The sequence below is a fragment of the Oncorhynchus nerka genome, linkage group LG4 (genome assembly GCF_034236695.1).
Source record: "Oncorhynchus nerka isolate Pitt River linkage group LG4, Oner_Uvic_2.0, whole genome shotgun sequence".
NCBI classification, from domain to species: domain Eukaryota; kingdom Metazoa; phylum Chordata; class Actinopteri; order Salmoniformes; family Salmonidae; genus Oncorhynchus; species Oncorhynchus nerka.
Window position 1 is genome coordinate 90550570 of NC_088399.1, and position 17305 is coordinate 90567874.

At 42.2% G+C, this 17305-nt stretch overlaps 1 protein-coding gene across 1 annotated transcript; it reads right to left on the reverse strand.

Moving 5' to 3' along the window:
* Positions 1 to 781: 781 nt before the first annotated feature.
* Positions 782 to 17100, reverse strand: LOC115118412 (lysine-specific histone demethylase 2). Its single transcript, XM_029647004.2, has 21 exons — positions 16910 to 17100; positions 16486 to 16634; positions 16065 to 16186; positions 14832 to 14921; positions 14609 to 14720; positions 14366 to 14479; positions 14226 to 14264; positions 13924 to 14116; positions 13238 to 13422; positions 10872 to 11042; positions 10716 to 10790; positions 8649 to 8786; positions 8229 to 8400; positions 7432 to 7559; positions 5458 to 5589; positions 5039 to 5113; positions 4806 to 4922; positions 2808 to 2933; positions 2431 to 2553; positions 2134 to 2286; positions 782 to 1674 (listed from the first exon to the last, which is right to left on the reverse strand). Exons 1-21 carry the CDS (start codon positions 16923 to 16925, stop codon positions 1591 to 1593), a joined length of 2514 nt encoding a protein of 837 aa, XP_029502864.2. The 5' UTR covers positions 16926 to 17100; the 3' UTR covers positions 782 to 1590.
* Between the last annotated feature and the right edge of the window lie 205 nt (positions 17101 to 17305).

Genomic DNA, 17305 nt, shown 5'->3' on the forward strand with positions numbered 1-17305 from the left:
AATGGATGTATTCATTCTGCCGATTAAGTTACAAAATATTTCTTAAACGGAAGCAAACTGAACTTAACAGGGAGGAACATACTTGAATTATTATTTATTTTCTTCAGTTTGGTTCTTAAACGCTAAACAGCTTCCATAGTGAACATACTAGAGTTTGTAGTTGATAAATTCAGGTAGATCCCTCCCTGTTTGAATCCGTTTTCACCGTTTGGTTCCGAGAGTAAGCAATTCACGGTTTCGCAACAGAAGTCGTTTACTCCAATTAGAAACCGTTTACTTCAACCGTTAACTCCAACTGCAATGAAAACACATTTCTATTGGACAAATTTCCCTCCCCATTTCGATACCGTTTGCTTCGTACAGTAAATGGTTAATGGTTTCCGTTGCGAAACATTTTTTGCAAAAGACGAAACGTTTTGCAACAACGGACCCTGACTAATGAATACACCCCTGTAGCGTGCAGTGCACTACGCAGCTAGTGACAAATCAGTGCAGTCCATTAAGTCTCAATTAAGTGAGTAGGTCATAATGTAGTTAGTTTGGTTCATTTATTAAGCTACACATTGTTTAATAAATGTCATGTTCGAACATGGTGTCAGAATATAGACAGAGGAACATGATAAGTGTGGTAGCCAACTAAAGCCTCAATAACCTGGAAAGAGAGAGAGAACTGTCAAATGTTTTCAACTTTTCTTGCTAAAAACAATGCAGGTACAACTAATACCCAATTGAAGGCTACACTAACTAACCAGTCACTCTGATTAAAGCCAAATGACCCATCCTTATTTGGTGTTTTTTATTTGGTCCAGTTTATGAAAACGTGAATTATAATTAATTAATTAATAATTACAAAACCAAAAAAAAAAACACTAATGCAGAAGTACTCATTTACATAACGTCTCAACTAAAATAATATTAATCCTTGGATAGTTAAGCGCTCATTATCCCCACACACACACATTGCTCATTATCCCCACACACACACATTGGAACATTAAAAGGGCAGCAGGTAGCCTAGCGGTTAGAGCGTTGGGCCAGTAACCGAAAGGCTGCTGTTTCGAATACCCAAATCGACAAGGTGAAAAATCTGTCGATGTGCCCTTGAGCAAGGCACTTAATCCTAATTTGCTCCGGCGACGTCCCACTATGGCTGATCCTGTAAAACAACACATTTCACTGCACCTATCTGGTGTATCTGACTATAAAACATATATTTTTATTATTTTTTAAAGCCATTAATGATGTGTGATATTGACAAACAAATGGCGAAGATCCATATAGAATGCAAATACCGTTTAACCATTTGTACATCAAAATGAATTGTTTAGGAGCATACGTGTGCTGCTGATCCTGAATTATAGTGATCTCCAACTAAACCAACAAGATGCGTCATATTTCACTCATAATAAACAGAAAAACTTAACCATAACATTTCAAACAGCATTATAGCCATCTCTGCTCACACGAGGTACTGTACACACAAGAAGAAGACACCACTCAAAGGAGGAGCAACTTGGGGAACGAATGCTTTGCGCTGTACAACGTCGATGTCTTTATGCTGGTATCGTGTGACTGCTCAAAGGGAAGGGGTTACAAAGCAGCTATTTTACTTGCTTCTCGGACGCCACTCAAATAGGCTCCTGTTACCGTCTGAGGAAAGTGCCTGTTGGTCGCCTGAAGATAGAATGACAGGAGAAAAACAAAATGTTAAATCAGGCGCCGTATCTATCAAGCGTCTCAGAGTAGGAGTACTGATCTAGGATCAGGTCTCATCTGTGCATGTCATCTGATTCCTTGTGATCTAAAAGGCAAAACGGGTCCTAAATCAGCAGTCCTACTCTGAGATGCTTCTCATGGGATGTTCTCTTTCAAGTGAAGGCCCTGTAGTAATACATTGGTATAAGATACAGGAGGCTGGTGGCACCTTAATTGGGGAGGACAGGCTCGTGGTAATGGCTGGAGTGGAATAAGTGGAATGGTATCAAATACATCAAACACACATGGTTTCCATGGTTTCCCTGGTTTCCATGTGTTTGATGCCATTCCATTCGCTCTGTTCCGTCCATTACTATGAGCCGTCCTTCCCTTAGCAGCCTACACTGGTGTACGGTGATAAAAGGGGTCAGGTCTTACCTCCCCAGCAAAGAACACCTTTCCTTGCACATCTTCAGCAATGATGTCATAGGCCTCCCCGCTGCCCCCTGTCTTCACGAAGCTGTATGACATCTGAGACCACATGTCTCTGCTCCACCGAGTCACAAAGTAATTCACCGGATCGGGGACCTCCTACAATGGAAAAATACGTAAAGATACAGGTACAACATTATTTATTTATTAGACATTTATTTTTGTATACCTTAAAAATGTCACTTGTAGTAGTCCTAATGTAATGTGTGGTTTTCTCTTCAAAGTAGACAGTTGTTCTAATACCTGCTCTTTGAAGAGTTCACGCAGCACCTTCATGCACTGATCAGCGACATCTTTGTCCTCCATGTCCCTGATAGAAGGTACAGCTTCACCACTGATGACGGACATCAGGACACTCCGTTTTCCCTGCGGAATGGGCCAAGACAGGAACACATCTTTTTCTCTGGTAGGAAACCTTTTTTTTTTTTTTTTTTACATATTCAGCATACATTCCTGTCCACAATTCAACAGGTTCACTTCAATGAACATGCTGCAAAAACCTCAGCTGTCTCTAATGTCTACATAACAGCATTTCTCTCCTTTGAAATAACAGATGTTTACATAGTAGTTAAGTAAGTATAGCTTACAAAGATGTACAAAGATTATTGCTGGTATCTCACCTGTGGATCCATGTCATAGAACACACCAAACATCCCTCTCTTGTCCGGACTGGGTGGAATGTGGCCAAAGTAATCTGCTCCTTGGATCTTTCCGTCCCAGAAGCGAAACGGGAACTGCAGAGCAACCTGAGAAAAGGAATGTGTGTTAAGACAGTTTCTGATGAAGACAACTTGTCTGTTGAAACGTTGGTTAATTAGGTTATTAAATTATTGCATCTGACCTCCGAGAGTGTTCTACTCCGCTAGCCAGCACCTCTAATAAACAGGTGTTCTACTCCGCTAGCCAGCACCTCTAATAAACAGGTGTTCTACTCCGCTAGCCAGCACCTCTCCTAAACAGGTGTTCTACTCCGCTAGCCAGCACCTCTAATAAACAGGTGTTCTACTCCGCTAGACAGCACCTCTAATAAACAGGTGTTCTACTCCACTAGCCAGCACCTCTAATAAACAGGTGTTCTACTCCACTAGCCAGCACCTCTAATAAACAGGTGTTCTACTCCACCAGCCAGCACCTCTAATAAACAGGTGTTCTACTCCACTAGCCAGCACCTCTAATAAACAGGTGTTCTACTCCTCTAGCCAGCACCTCTAATAAACAGGTGTTCTACTCCACTAGCCAGCACCTCTAATAAACAGGTGTTCTACTCCACTAGCCAGCACCTCTAATAAACAGGTGTTCTACTCCACTAGCCAGCACCTCTAATAAACAGGTGTTCTACTCCACTAGCCAGCACCTCTAATAAACAGGTGTTCTACTCCACTAGCCAGCACCTCTAATAAACAGGTGTTCTACTCCACCAGCCAGCACCTCTAATAAACAGGTGTTCTACTCCACTAGCCAGCACCTCTAATAAACAGGTGTTCTACTCCTCTAGCCAGCACCTCTAATAAACAGGTGTTCTACTCCACTAGCCAGCACCTCTAATAAACAGGTGTTCTACTCCGCTAGCCAGCACCTCTAATAAACAGGTGTTCTACTCCACTAGCCAGCACCTCTAATAAACAGGTGTTCTACTCCGCTAGCCAGCACCTCTAATAAACATGTGTTCTACTCCGCTAGCCAGCACCTCTAATAAACAGGTGTTCTACTCCTCTAGCCAGCACCTCTAATAAACAGGTGTTCTACTCCGCTAGCCAGCACTTCTAATAAACAGGTGTTCTACTCCTCTAGCCAGCACCTCTAATAAACAGGTGTTCTACTCCGCTAGCCAGCACCTCTAATAAACAGGTGTTCTACTCCGCTAGCCAGCACCTCTAATAAACAGGTGTTCTACTCCACTAGCCAGCACCTCTAATAAACAGGTGTTCTACTCCGCTAGCCAGCACCTCTAATAAACAGGTGTTCTACTCCGCTAGCCAGCACCTCTAATAAACAGGTGTTCTACTCCTCTAGCCAGCACCTCTAATAAACAGGTGTTCTACTCCGCTAGCCAGCACCTCTAATAAACAGGTGTTCTACTCCGCTAGCCAGCACCTCTAATAAACAGGTGTTCTACTCCGCTAGCCAGCACCTCTAATAAACAGGTGTTCTACTCCGCTAGCCAGCACCTCTAATAAACAGGTGTTCTACTCCACTAGCCAGCACCTCTAATAAACAGGTGTTCTACTCCACTAGCCAGCACCTCTAATAAACAGGTGTTCTACTCCACTAGCCAGCACCTCTAATAAACAGGTGTTCTACTCCACTAGCCAGCACCTCTAATAAACAGGTGTTCTACTCCACTAGCCAGCACCTCTAATAAACAGGTGTTCTACTCCACTAGCCAGCACCTCTAATAAACAGGTGTTCTACTCCGCTAGCCAGCACCTCTAATAAACAGGTGTTCTACTCCACCAGCCAGCACCTCTAATAAACAGGTGTTCTACTCCACTAGCCAGCACCTCTAATAAACAGGTGTGCGTTTCTTTCGCCTCCAGATTATCAAGACAGTTTCTGGTGACAGGGTGAACCAGTTTCATTTACATCACCCAGACTGTGTCGCAGCTCTAAACCCTTACCTTTTCAATGAGACCTGCTCCAAGACTGTGGATTGCTTTCAGCTTTCTCTCAGGAAGAGGAGGGTTGAATTGAATGATATTCTTCTGGAGTAAAGTCAATGGGATTGTCACCAGAACCTTAAAAAAAGACACAATAAATGTTCCCAAAACTACAGTTAAGAGTGGAGTGTCAGGGAAGACAACTGTACTTTAACATGCATGATTACTCTGTAAATAAACAAATGAGTCCTTACTTTCTGTGCTGTCCACTGAGTCCCATTGGATGAGGTAACTTTGACTATATCCCCTGAGTAATCGATAGCTTGAACCTACAATGAAACAAGTGTACTGTGATTGTGAGGCATTGCTCGAAATGCTTGAGTACAAAACAAATTTGAGAAACCTCTCACTTGTATCTAACTATATACCACAACCAAGATGAGAGGAGAATGGGCAACGAAAGGAACATAAGGAGATATTATTGGGACGTACCCTAAGTGTGCACTTGTTCACACATCTAAAAAGCATTGAATTGCTTAAGGCATTGGCTAGTAGGAGTTTCCAGCATATTTCTCATACCAGTCATTTCCTTTCAAATCAGTGAAGGGAAGTAGACAAGTACACACTTTGCGAGGAAGGAGAGATATGTGGGACATAGTATCTGATGGCTCACCGGGCTCTTGATGCGGATGTCGAGGCCCTCGGCCAGTTTGTTAAGCACAGACGAATAGCCCTCTGTCAGCAGTGTATGGTCTCCTGAGAACTGAGCAAAGAACTCATTGTGGTCCCAGGATCGAGCCGACACCTGCGAACACACACACACACACACACACACACACATTAAATTCAGGGGTTAAAGCAACAACAAAATATCCCATGACTGAAACTTAAGACGATCTCAGATGGATTGTCTGGGGACAAGTTAACCTCCACTTTCATGTAAGAACGTCATAACCATCATGCTTTCAGGAAAGAGAATCATTTTGTACATGTATCCTTGCTTAGGGGGTCCGGGGTCCTCAACGGGATAATGTTTTTTCACAAGGACTGAGAAGCTCAGTTCTGGTGACTTAAAAAAAAAAAACATGAAAATAAAATGACACCATCTAAAATATAATTTCCACTTCCAAAAATGGGCCCAATAACTATTGGTAAAAATGATATTAAAATGATTTGAACATATTGGATCATTCATATAGCCTATGCATGGTCTATATTATGAGGTATGCTATCAGGAATAAGCATTAGCACCTGTAGCCCAACTGATAGCATAGTGGCTATAACATATACATAGGCTGAAGCATGGGGTTGGTCCATCTGCATTTACCCCATAGAACACCACATCCTGATTGTTATTATTCATTTATTATAAATACATCCTTATTCATTAGTATTCAATTCACTTTTCTATTACAAAGTATGTCATTGCCCTTTGAAGAAAACATTGCCCATTTTAAGAGCTCTGTTGTACAGTTGCACCTAAACCATTCTTGAAACTCTGGTTGTAAAACTGCAGGGTAGCCTAGTGGTCAGAGCGTTGGACTAGTAACCGGAAGGTTGCAAGTTCAAACCCCCGAGCTGACAAGGTACAAATCTGTCATTCTGCCCCTGAACAGGCAGTTAACCCACTGTTCCTAGGCCGTCATTGAAAATAAGAATTTGTTCTTAACTGACTTGCCTAGTTAAATAAAGGTAAAATAAATTTTAAAAATTGTAAAACTACGTCACGCGCAATTGAAGGAGTATAGAAATAAACGTGGTAGCAATGGAAAACTGGGATCCCACTCTTCTTTTAGCAAAGGTCAAAAGTGTTTTCCCACGACCTCATTGGCTCTTGTAACTTCAATGAGCCTCGAGAGGAATATTTATAAAACACAACAAGCCGACTTGGTAAATAGGTCAAATATTCTACTATGGGGGTGTCTGATTTTGTTTTAATAACATTAAAATGGCAAAAAAAATTGTAGCGTAGTCTTTGAATGACTTTACAAGCAGCTACAGTAGACTAGACGCCGCTGTCGGAGTGGAGCGCTGCTGTGGTGTGCATGACAGACTATTTCATTCCCTTCGTCTGAACATCGGAGTGGAGCGCTGCTGTGGTGTGCATGACAGACTATTTCATTCCCTTCGTCTGAACATCGGAGTGGAGCGCTGCTGTGGTGTGCATGACAGACTATTTCATTCCCTTCGTCTGAACATCGGAGTGGAGCGCTGCTGTGGTGTGCATGACAGACTATTTCATTCCCTTCGTCTGAACATCGGAGTGGAGCGCTGCTGTGGTGTGCATGACAGACTATTTCATTCCCTTCGTCTGAACATCGGAGTGTCATCCACAATCATGCATGTCAGTTGAATACAAACAGTGTAACAGAAAATGTACTTGAGAATACATTTATTTGGGAATATATTTCATAGCCTAATAGAGACAATCATGTCTGTTCTATGTCATCTCCAAACCAGATTTTATTGAGCATCTTCACTGATCGGGGAAAATAAGAAGAAAAAAACGACTTCTCCAGAATCCATATGATGGAAATCCGTTGCTGTAACGGAGAACTTTAACCCCTGACTATGGTGTCATAACTCTCCTACGGTCACTTCATGGACTGTCACAAGAGACAGGGTAGGAATGATCTCATCCTCAGACCTGGTCCAGTGTGCTTCCACAGGCATATTCCAGGTTGCTGAGATGGAACTGAAGCACTTTCTCCTCCAGCTGGCTGAACTGGACCCCAGACTCCTGAAGGAATGTCTTGTAGACCTCCTGGATTTTCTCTGGAAGTGAAAATTGTAAAATGATAGAAACTAGAAACTGACCAAATGTCTATCACTACTTCATATATAAGCAAATCATTACGATGTCCCAAAATTCCTAAGTCTTCCAGAAATCCTGGTTGGAATATTTCTGGAATCAGGAGTAAATAAATATAAATTCTGTGATTCCTCTAAAAGCCGGGTTTATGCTACACGATTTTACCCCATATTCTAACCCAAAATCTGCAATGCTCTTGTAGTGTGAGATGTGCAACGACACGTTCTGAGAACAGTGATGAGCAACAGCCAATGAGAGCTCGCCAGAAAAGAAGCCAGTGGAACATCACCCAAGACATGTAGACTCTGGATCAGGAGCCATGACTACTACTAGTATGCGTTTGTACTTGCCTTTAACCAAAGGAAAAGTAGCACATTTTTACAGCTCTGAAGTTCACAAGCAATGTTATTCAATTCAAAACGTTGGCTAGTTATTTCAAATCTGTTTGACTGAAAACATTTGAGGCTGCTTTGAGCCACAGCTTGTTGGAGCTACGTTAACTCTAAATCACATCATCGTTTCAGTCGTGTAGTATATACACCGGGCTTTACCGCTATTTCTGTAAAACCTTGGAATTTTGGGGAAAGTTACCAGATTTCGCAACCCTAGGAGTGACCATAAATGTGTTGTACCTCCCAGAGGAGTGTCCTGGTTCTGAGACTTGTCTTTCCTCCATTCTGACACCACATCCAGGATGGCGTTAAAGTGGAAGTCCATGCGTTTATCGATGGCCGGGTCTGTGGCACTCCCTCCCTCCTGGAACAGGTCACACCTCTCCCCCAGCTTGTGCATTTTAATGCTAAGCTACATACAAGAGAAGCAACTGAGTATGTGAATACTTGTAGGACCCGAAAGACTTCTGAGGCATCTATTAGCAGTTACACAATACTAAATGAAATGAGGCAGCAGCATAAAAAATACAAAGTTTTTTGGTTGAACTGTGGGTGAATGATTAGAAATGTTGACATTGAAATATCCTGTTTTCAAGGTACGGTTTGTGAGTGAATGACTGAGTGCCAGTAGTGTCAGTGTTGTTACAAAGAATCTCTCACCTGCTCACTCATCAGTGCAATTGGGTTGTTCACACAGCCGTTCACAATCTGAGCCCCCCGACCCACAGTGACGCTGCCCAGCGATGTATCGTCCCACACCCGCCCTCCAATCCGCTCACTCGCCTCGAGCATCACCACCTGTGATTGGATCAAACACTTGGAGGTTAAAGTTCATGAAGAAGGCACAGCCACAGAACTCATCAGCAGTTATTCATTCAATACGTTGTGAACAATATTATGTATACCTCATTTCAGACCAAGAACATCTTATGGGTTATTATAGGAGTAGGTTCCATATCTGAATTAACCTAAAATTAGGACACCCAGCTAGTACATTTGTTTCCTTGGAAGTTGTGGAAACGTATGTTATTGATTTCCATAGGTTCTGGGAATGAACTCCTACGTTTCCTGACGGTTAAAACTGAATTATTTTTTTAAATGTTCTGAGAATGTAAGTACAAATATCACCTGTTCTGGGAACATACATTTTTAGAGGTTTCAGGGAGGTTCTGAGAACAAAAATGATAGGTTATTTGAAGGTAATTAAATAACGTTCTGAGAACATACTCAATGTTAACAACACTGCTTAGTTTGGGTTCACCTTTTGAACTCCAAGCAGATAGGACACATGGAAATTAATTTGCTTAGGCATTAATCATGCAACAAACAAAAAATGTATGAGTGAGATTCAAATGTATGATCTTCTGTTGTCTATCCATGGAATTAGTCCTCTGTGCCACCAGGATGGAGCTAGCATACCATGTTTTTTTTAAACTCATACAAAGCTGTTAATTTTTATCTATTCAGGAAACAAGCACTCATTAAGACCAGGTGTGGGAAATTAGTAGACTCGGCCAACACACCTGAACACAAGACAGAAGATAGAGTTTTTTTGAGGCTGAGAACAGAATGTATATATTTTTTAATTTACGTTCTCAGAACGTTCTTTGAACGTTACTAATGTGATCTTGTAGTTTTTATGGAAAGTTTTCTGAGAAAATTACTTTAAATAGGACCATGAGGAAACCTGTAGAAAACGTTATGCTGAAGTACTGAAATTCCCACAGCAGAACATTGTTTCTTAACGTTCTCTGAACAATTTGAGAAATTAATTTTAAATAGAATCATGAGGAAACGTTATGTTGAAATACTGAAATTCCCACCTAACATGGAACCCAAACAGGCTGCGCACGTGCGCCATCGTTCATAAATGTATTTTGTCCCCCCACACGAAACGCGATCACAACACGCAGGTTAAATTATCAAAACAAACTCTGAACCAATTATATTAATTTGGGGACAGGTCGAAAAGCATGAAACATTTATGGCAATTTAGCTTGCACTTGCTAGCTAATTTGTCCTATTTAGCTAGCATGCTGTTGCTAGCTAATTTGTCCTGGAATATAAACATTGAGTTGTTATTTTACCTGAAATGCACATGGTCCTCTACTCCGCCAATTAATCCACACATAAAACGGTCAACCAAATCATTTCTAGACATCTCTCTTCCTTCCATGCTTTTTCTTCTCTTGACTTTATATTGCGATTGTCAACTTTCATAAATTAGGTGCATTACTGCCACTGACCTCGTTCATCTTTCAGTCACCCACGTGGGTATAACCAATGAGGAGATGGCACATGGGTAACTGCTTTAATAAACCAATGAGGAGATGGGAGAGACGGGACTTGCAGCGCGATCTGCGTCAGAAATAGAACTGATTTCTATTTTAGCCCGTGGCAACGCAGACGCTCGTTGGCTCGCGCGAGCAGTGTGGGTGCAATAATTGAATAACATAGATTCCTAAATATATTTTGCAATGCGAGCGGTGTAGTCAGCCTGTTAGGAACATATGGTTCTCAGAATGTTACGTGCTAGCTGGGTATCCTGCACAATTTCCAGAACATTGTAGGAAGTTCTGGGAATGACCATAGGACAACCACGCTCTCACCGAGCTCTAAGAAACATAAGGTTCTCAGAACGTTATGTGCTAACTGGGTATGGTCAAAACATCAAAAACAAAAATTAACACTTGAAGTAGTTGTACATTTTAAATCTTAAAATAATACCTGCATGCCAAAGTTTTGCAGTTGCCGCGCAGCAGCCAGCCCCGATGCCCCGGCTCCAATCACAATCACGTTCTTCTGCAAAGACCAACAAAAACTCTGTATGAGCTGCAGAACATAACTGGACAAAGTTGATGGTAGAAAATTAGACACACTCACGTTGTGGTAGCGCTCGGGAAGCAGGGGCTGTTTGACTGATAGAACCCCAGTGTTGATCAGACCCTTCCTGGTCATGAAGAGAAGCACCCTGTCCATTTCCTGTACACAACGCACACGTACCAGCCCTCTCACAATGATGTGGGGAGCACAGTTCTGGGGTGTCAGCACCTCCTAGACATGAGAGGAAGGGACGTGTTTAATCATTACCACCAGGCCCTGTTGTGTTTAATTGATAGAAAATAAATTTAACTTCTCCTAGGTCATGTAACTCCATTGTTTTTCCTCACTATTCTATTAGTCTCTCGTCAAAAATAGGTACAGTGCCTTGCGAACGTATTCGGCCCCCTTGAACTTTGCGACCTTTTGCCACATTTCAGGCTTCAAACATAAAGATATAAAACTGTATTTTTTTGTGAAGAATCAACAACAAGTGGGACACAATCATGAAGTGGAACGACATTTATTGGATATTTCAAACTTTTTTAACAAATCAAAAACTGAAAAATTGGGCGTGCAAAATTATTCAGCCCCTTTACTTTCAGTGCAGCAAACTCTCTCCAGAAGTTCAGTGAGGATCTCTGAATGATCCAATGTTGACCTAAATGACTAATGATGATAAATACAATCCACCTGTGTGTAATCAAGTCTCCGTATAAATGCACCTGCACTGTGATAGTCTCAGAGGTCCGTTAAAAGCGCAGAGAGCATCATGAAGAACAAGGAACACACCAGGCAGGTCCGAGATACTGTTGTGAAGAAGTTTAAAACTGGATTTGGATACAAAAAGATTTCCCAAGCTTTAAACATCCCAAGGAGCACTGTGCAAGCGATAATATTGAAATGGAAGGAGTATCAGACCACTGCAAATCTACCAAGACCTGGCCGTCCCTCTAAACTTTCAGCTCATACAAGGAGAAGACTGATCAGAGATGCAGCCAAGAGGCCCATGATCACTCTGGATGAACTGCAGAGATCTACAGCTGAGGTGGGAGACTCTGTCCATAGGACAACAATCAGTCGTATATTGCACAAATCTGGCCTTTATGGAAGAGTGGCAAGAAGAAAGCCATTTCTTAAAGATATCCATAAAAAGTGTTGTTTAAAGTTTGCCACAAGCCACCTGGGAGACACACCAAACATGTGGAAGAAGGTGCTCTGGTCAGATGAAACCAAAATTGAACTTTTTGGCAACAATGCAAAACGTTATGTTTGGCGTAAAAGCAACACAGCTCATCACCCTGAACACACCATCCCCACTGTCAAACATGGTGGTGGCAGCATCATGGTTTGGGCCTGCTTTTCTTCAGCAGGGACAGGGAAGATGGTTAAAATTGATGGGAAGTTGGATGGAGCCAAATACAGGACCATTCTGGAAGAAAACCTGATGGAGTCTGCAAAAGACCTGAGACTGGGACGGAGATTTGTCTTCCAACAAGACAATGATCCAAAACATAAAGCAAAATCTACAATGGAATGGTTCAAAAATAAACATATCCAGGTGTTAGAATGGCCAAGTCAAAGTCCAGACCTGAATCCAATCGAGAATCTGTGGAAAGAACTGAAAACTGCTGTTCACAAATGCTCTCCATCCAACCTCACTGAGCTCGAGCTGTTTTGCAAGGAGGAATGGGGAAAAAATTCAGTCTCTCGATGTGCAAAACTGATAGAGACATACCCCAAGTGACTTACAACTGTAATCGCAGCAAAAGGTGGCGCTACAAAGTATTAACTTAAGGGGGCTGAATAATTTTGCACACCCATTTTTTCAGTTTTTGATTTGTTAAAAAAGTTTGAAATATCCAATAAATGTCGTTCCACTTCATGATTGTGTCCCACTTGTTGTTGATTCTTCACAAAAAAATACAGTTTTATATATTTATGTTTGAAGCCTGAAATGTGGCAAAAGGTTGCAAAGTTCAAGGGGGCCGAATACTTTCGCAAGGCACTGTATGTGACTAGATGGCTGGGTTATGTGAAATAACATGTGGAAAGAGAAAGGTACTCCACACAAACCAGGTGGATGCTAGTGGATGATCCAGCCTACCCATGGAGGAAGAGGAGACGGCGTGTCTGATGTAGAGCTCTAGGCCTGTCTACCAGTATCTGACTGACGTTTCTCCCTGCCTGTCTATCATCGACGCTCCCTCCGCACAAGCTACTGACTGTCTTTTCAAACTGCCTCTGAAGCTGTGAAAGACCATCAATTCATGAACTGACAGATCTCTACATTTCTTTTTGTTTTCAAAGCAACTTTGAGATTCTTGTTTGTAACTAAAAAAAATATATATATTATTATTATTACTACTACTATGACGCTTCCAAAAAGCGTCTAATTTAAACAGTGTAGGACTTATCTGTCTGGCTACCTTACAGCCTCTGTGCCAGGAGGCCAGGATAAGGTTACGCAGGGCCAGGTACATGGTGGGGTCACGGGAAAACTCCGGAAACTCATAGAGCTCATCCAGCTCCATCATGTCCGGTCGCACACACAAGGCCTTCCCACACTCGTTGGGTTGGTAAAAGGGCTGGAAGTATGGACACAGCCCTGGAACTGAACACAAAGTATGAGTTAGAGAAAATGCATTTACTGACCACGAGTGACTAGTGGTTCAACAGACTAGCTAAGATAATAGAAAGAAAAGTAGCCTAGACTTAAGCAATAAGGCATGGGGGGGTGTGGTATATGGTCAATTATACAACGGCTAAAGGCTGTTCTAGACACAACGCATCACGGAGTGCCTGGACAGACCCCTTAGCCATGGTATATTGGCCATATACCACAAACCCCTGAGGTGCCTTATTGCTATTATAAACTGGTTACCAATGTAATTAGGTCAGTACAAATACATGTTTTATCAAACCTGGTGCTATACGGTCTGATATACCACGGCTGTCAGCCAATCAGCATTCCGGACTCAAACCACCCATTTTATTATGGATATTAACGACTTGCCGATTTACTGGTTCCTTAGCTCTGGGTCGCACTCCCTTCTCTGTGAAGTAGAGCAACAGAGTTGAGATGTGGATTCTCTCCCACCCCCGATGGACTTACTCTGTGGTGGGATGGCTCTGCAGTGCTCTGCCCTCAACTCAGCATGAGAGTGGTTGCTGGTGGATCCTGAGGGGCTCATGCCCACACAGTCGGGATAGTAGGCTGTGAGGAAAGGGTTGGCCGGGCTGTCCTTAAATAACGGGGGCAGGATCAGCATGGAATGCCACCAGCTGTCGATCACCTCCGCCACTCTCTGTGGAACACAACAAGGTTCCGAATAAGGACAAGGCTGCAGTGATACTTTAAATTGTTGACTGAAAATGAAGGAACACAGAAGGTCATTTTTAAAGACAGTCACTCACCAAATCTTCTGGCAGAGAGCACTGGTCTGGCCCTTCGGTCTGTAGATGTAAGCACGTGATATTATGGCACTATCATGAAATGTCAATCAAGTTATTGTTGATTATGTTGTTGTCTCTTCCTCCTGCTACTTCCTGTTTACCTTGACAATGTTGAACTTCATGCCACAGCGATACGTGGCTGCTAGTGAGGCAGTGAGCTGGATCTCCTTGGTTAGCTGACGCCATTTCCCACAGTCTGGCTTAGTGCATTGGACCTGGAAACCAATCACAATGGAGTGAATGTGTTTGAATTACTCACTTGATGGAGAGTGGCTGCATTGACCTGAATACTATGCCAGTTAGCTGGACATTTCAGGGTTGAAAGGCAGCTGTGTTGCTCTCACCCAGTATGGAAGCTGTTGATCTGCCATGAAAGCTTTCAGACTGGGCTCACTCTTCCCATTGCCAGTCCAAACCCTCTTCCAGGATGCATATGTCTCATAGCCATCTTTGTGACTGATAAACCAAGGAAAGACATAGTCATTACATTCAGATCAACAGAGAACAGGTGTCTATGATGACATGTTTAACAAAATGACAACGTTATTTTTTAATTAGACTGTTAACCTTCTATAGTAGTGATCAAAACACTCATTGCAAAAGTGCTCCCCACAGGACAAATGGTACCACCGAGAAGTGTAGCCGTTTTTGGCGCACCTGAAAGAAAGACGGAGAGCAGTCAGAAACCTATCAGCAAGTACTCAACACACTGAATGTGATGTCATACTTTCTCTCCATTGTGTTCCAACAGGTGGCATCACTCATACGGGACACTTGTACCTCAACTGATCAGTGCAGGGCAAGAACCGTCACACTATTTGATGTAAGACAGTGGCAGAACTCCCATACTTGCGTTCTAAATAGTAGGCATACGAAAATAGAACGTATACGACATTTCTAAAACTTACTATGCTTTAAATAAACAGGATATCCTACTCATTTTGTCTTTTCATCTAGTACAATTCACTGTACACTTATTGAGGGGGGAACAAAATGTGTCTTTCCAGACGCGTGTGTGTGTTTGACAACAGCTGATAATCAGAGAAGGTGACGCGTTGTACCAAAATGAAAGAACGGCGAGAATCAACCCAACAGCTCATCAGATGACGCATCCTCAGTATAGATTAGTATGTTGATATTAGTTGCTTACTGCATTAATTTGTACTAAACAGTACATTCTAAATAGTACGTAGTACAATTAGTACACAGTATGTAGTTTTAGTAAGTAGTAGGCAAGACAGATTTCGGACACAGCTGCCAATGACTCTCTCTGGAAACGACCAGTGAAGTAAAAACAGGAGATGATATCAGATAGAACAATGAGATAGATATTTCACCAGATGTATAAATGTGAATTATCCGGTTGGCGTTTCCACTCAATACCAAATATGGTAGTGAGAGAAAGCCCAATGACTAGCAGTGGATGGATTTTGGCCGACATTCTGATAATTTACTCATCGATGAAACATCTCAATACAGTTTTCTGTTCCCAAAATCTGTTATAAACAGAGTGGACTAAGTTTTGTAGACTTTACCCTTTGCCAAAGCTTTAAAAAACTGCATTGTTTATAAGGAGTGCAAATGCAAATTGAGTTATTGCACACGAGCACATCAGAGTAAGTGTTCCATAACGGAAATATGCAAATGTGACTAGAAAGCGCCAATAGGATCTCGCTAGCTCGTGCTTGGCTCTAACCACCTCCTTGCCTGTTCTGCCCACTATGACTAATTTGTTCCCATTTGAAATAACAGGCTGTTGTCTATGTTGGTTAAATTATTTAAAAAAATATTTGATGATACCTTTCAGAGGCACTAGCAAAGCACACTGGGTATGTGGCCGAGCATCCAGCCTTTTCACACTTTCTGTACTTCTTCTCAGATTGGTCCTCTTCTTCCTCTGTGTCAGTGGCTTTTCTTTTAGTCTGGAATCCAATGACAGAGACTTCAATATCAAGGAAAATATGTTCATTACTGAAAGCAGAGAGATTGGTAAAAGGCAGGAGGCTCTTAATTAATGGGCTGACTGGATGGCAATGGGTAAAGTGAGTGAGAATGACTGATAAAAAGGTGGTCTCACTACACCACACAGTCCCAAACTAGCCAGAGCCGACAGATCTAGTATTGTGCCTAGCTCAGGTACAATACTTGATCTGCCAGCTCTGGTTTGTCCCAAAGCAACCGTATGAAGTCTGTTTTGTCTAATATTAGGGTGCACATATACCTGTCCAGGTGGAGGATTATTGCAGCGCTTCATTCTGACGTTGACCTGTCTACCAGAGGAGCGAAGGGACGACTGACCATCCCCAGATGATGACTCCATTGCTGTCCTCTTCTTGGCACGCCGAGCACCTGAAGCATTCACTGTATAATCTGTAAATTGACCACATATCATATCGCTGAATGTGACCATGTCACAGCCTAGATAAAACATGTCATAACACATGACCTCTCATGTATTATTAAGTAATAATAGATTGCCAACATGAAGCTTACGTGCTGCCCCATCGACCAATACTCAGCTGCCCAAAACTAACAGCAATGTGGATATGCAAATGTACCGCTGGCTAGCTGTTACGCTGGCTAGCGTTAGCTCAAAAGCTGAGCTGTCAGACAATACCGTCAGAGTATGGAAATAGTGCGCTAACCTGCATCTGTCAGCATAGCTGGCTGTGCTCTATCTCTCCGATTCAGAGTCTATTCCTTTGTTTGAGACGATTTGAAGAACAATTTGTTATCAATCTGTCTTTGTTGTTGTTGTTATTCTGAGTAGGAAATGAAGGCGAAGCCAAAGATAGAAACTGTGGCTAAACTGACACCAAAACCTACTTCCGGTGTGTCACAACGGGGAAAGTATGCGTTTCGAGTTTGTACTGTTTGGTATCTTCTGCTTGCCGTAGTAGGGGGGTAACCATAGTAACCATAGTAACGTATACATGCGTACTTCGGTGTGTCGGTCGCATTGAGTTATGTTCCGATGCCAACACATCCACATAAGCATGTGTTTTTGTGAGATGCGTTGAAAGTAGTTATAATTCTTCCAG

What these genes read in the sequence shown, in the direction of transcription:
- LOC115118412 (XM_029647004.2), bottom strand. An exon ending in CCTGGCACAGAGGCTGTAAG is followed by an intron (nt 11,043 to 13,237) that starts GTAGCCAGACAG and finishes TCTCATGTCTAG; the next exon opens with GAGGTGCTGACACCCCAGAA. An exon ending in CCAGGACACTCCTCTGGGAG is followed by an intron (nt 7,560 to 8,228) that starts GTACAACACATT and finishes TTTCACTTCCAG; the next exon opens with AGAAAATCCAGGAGGTCTAC.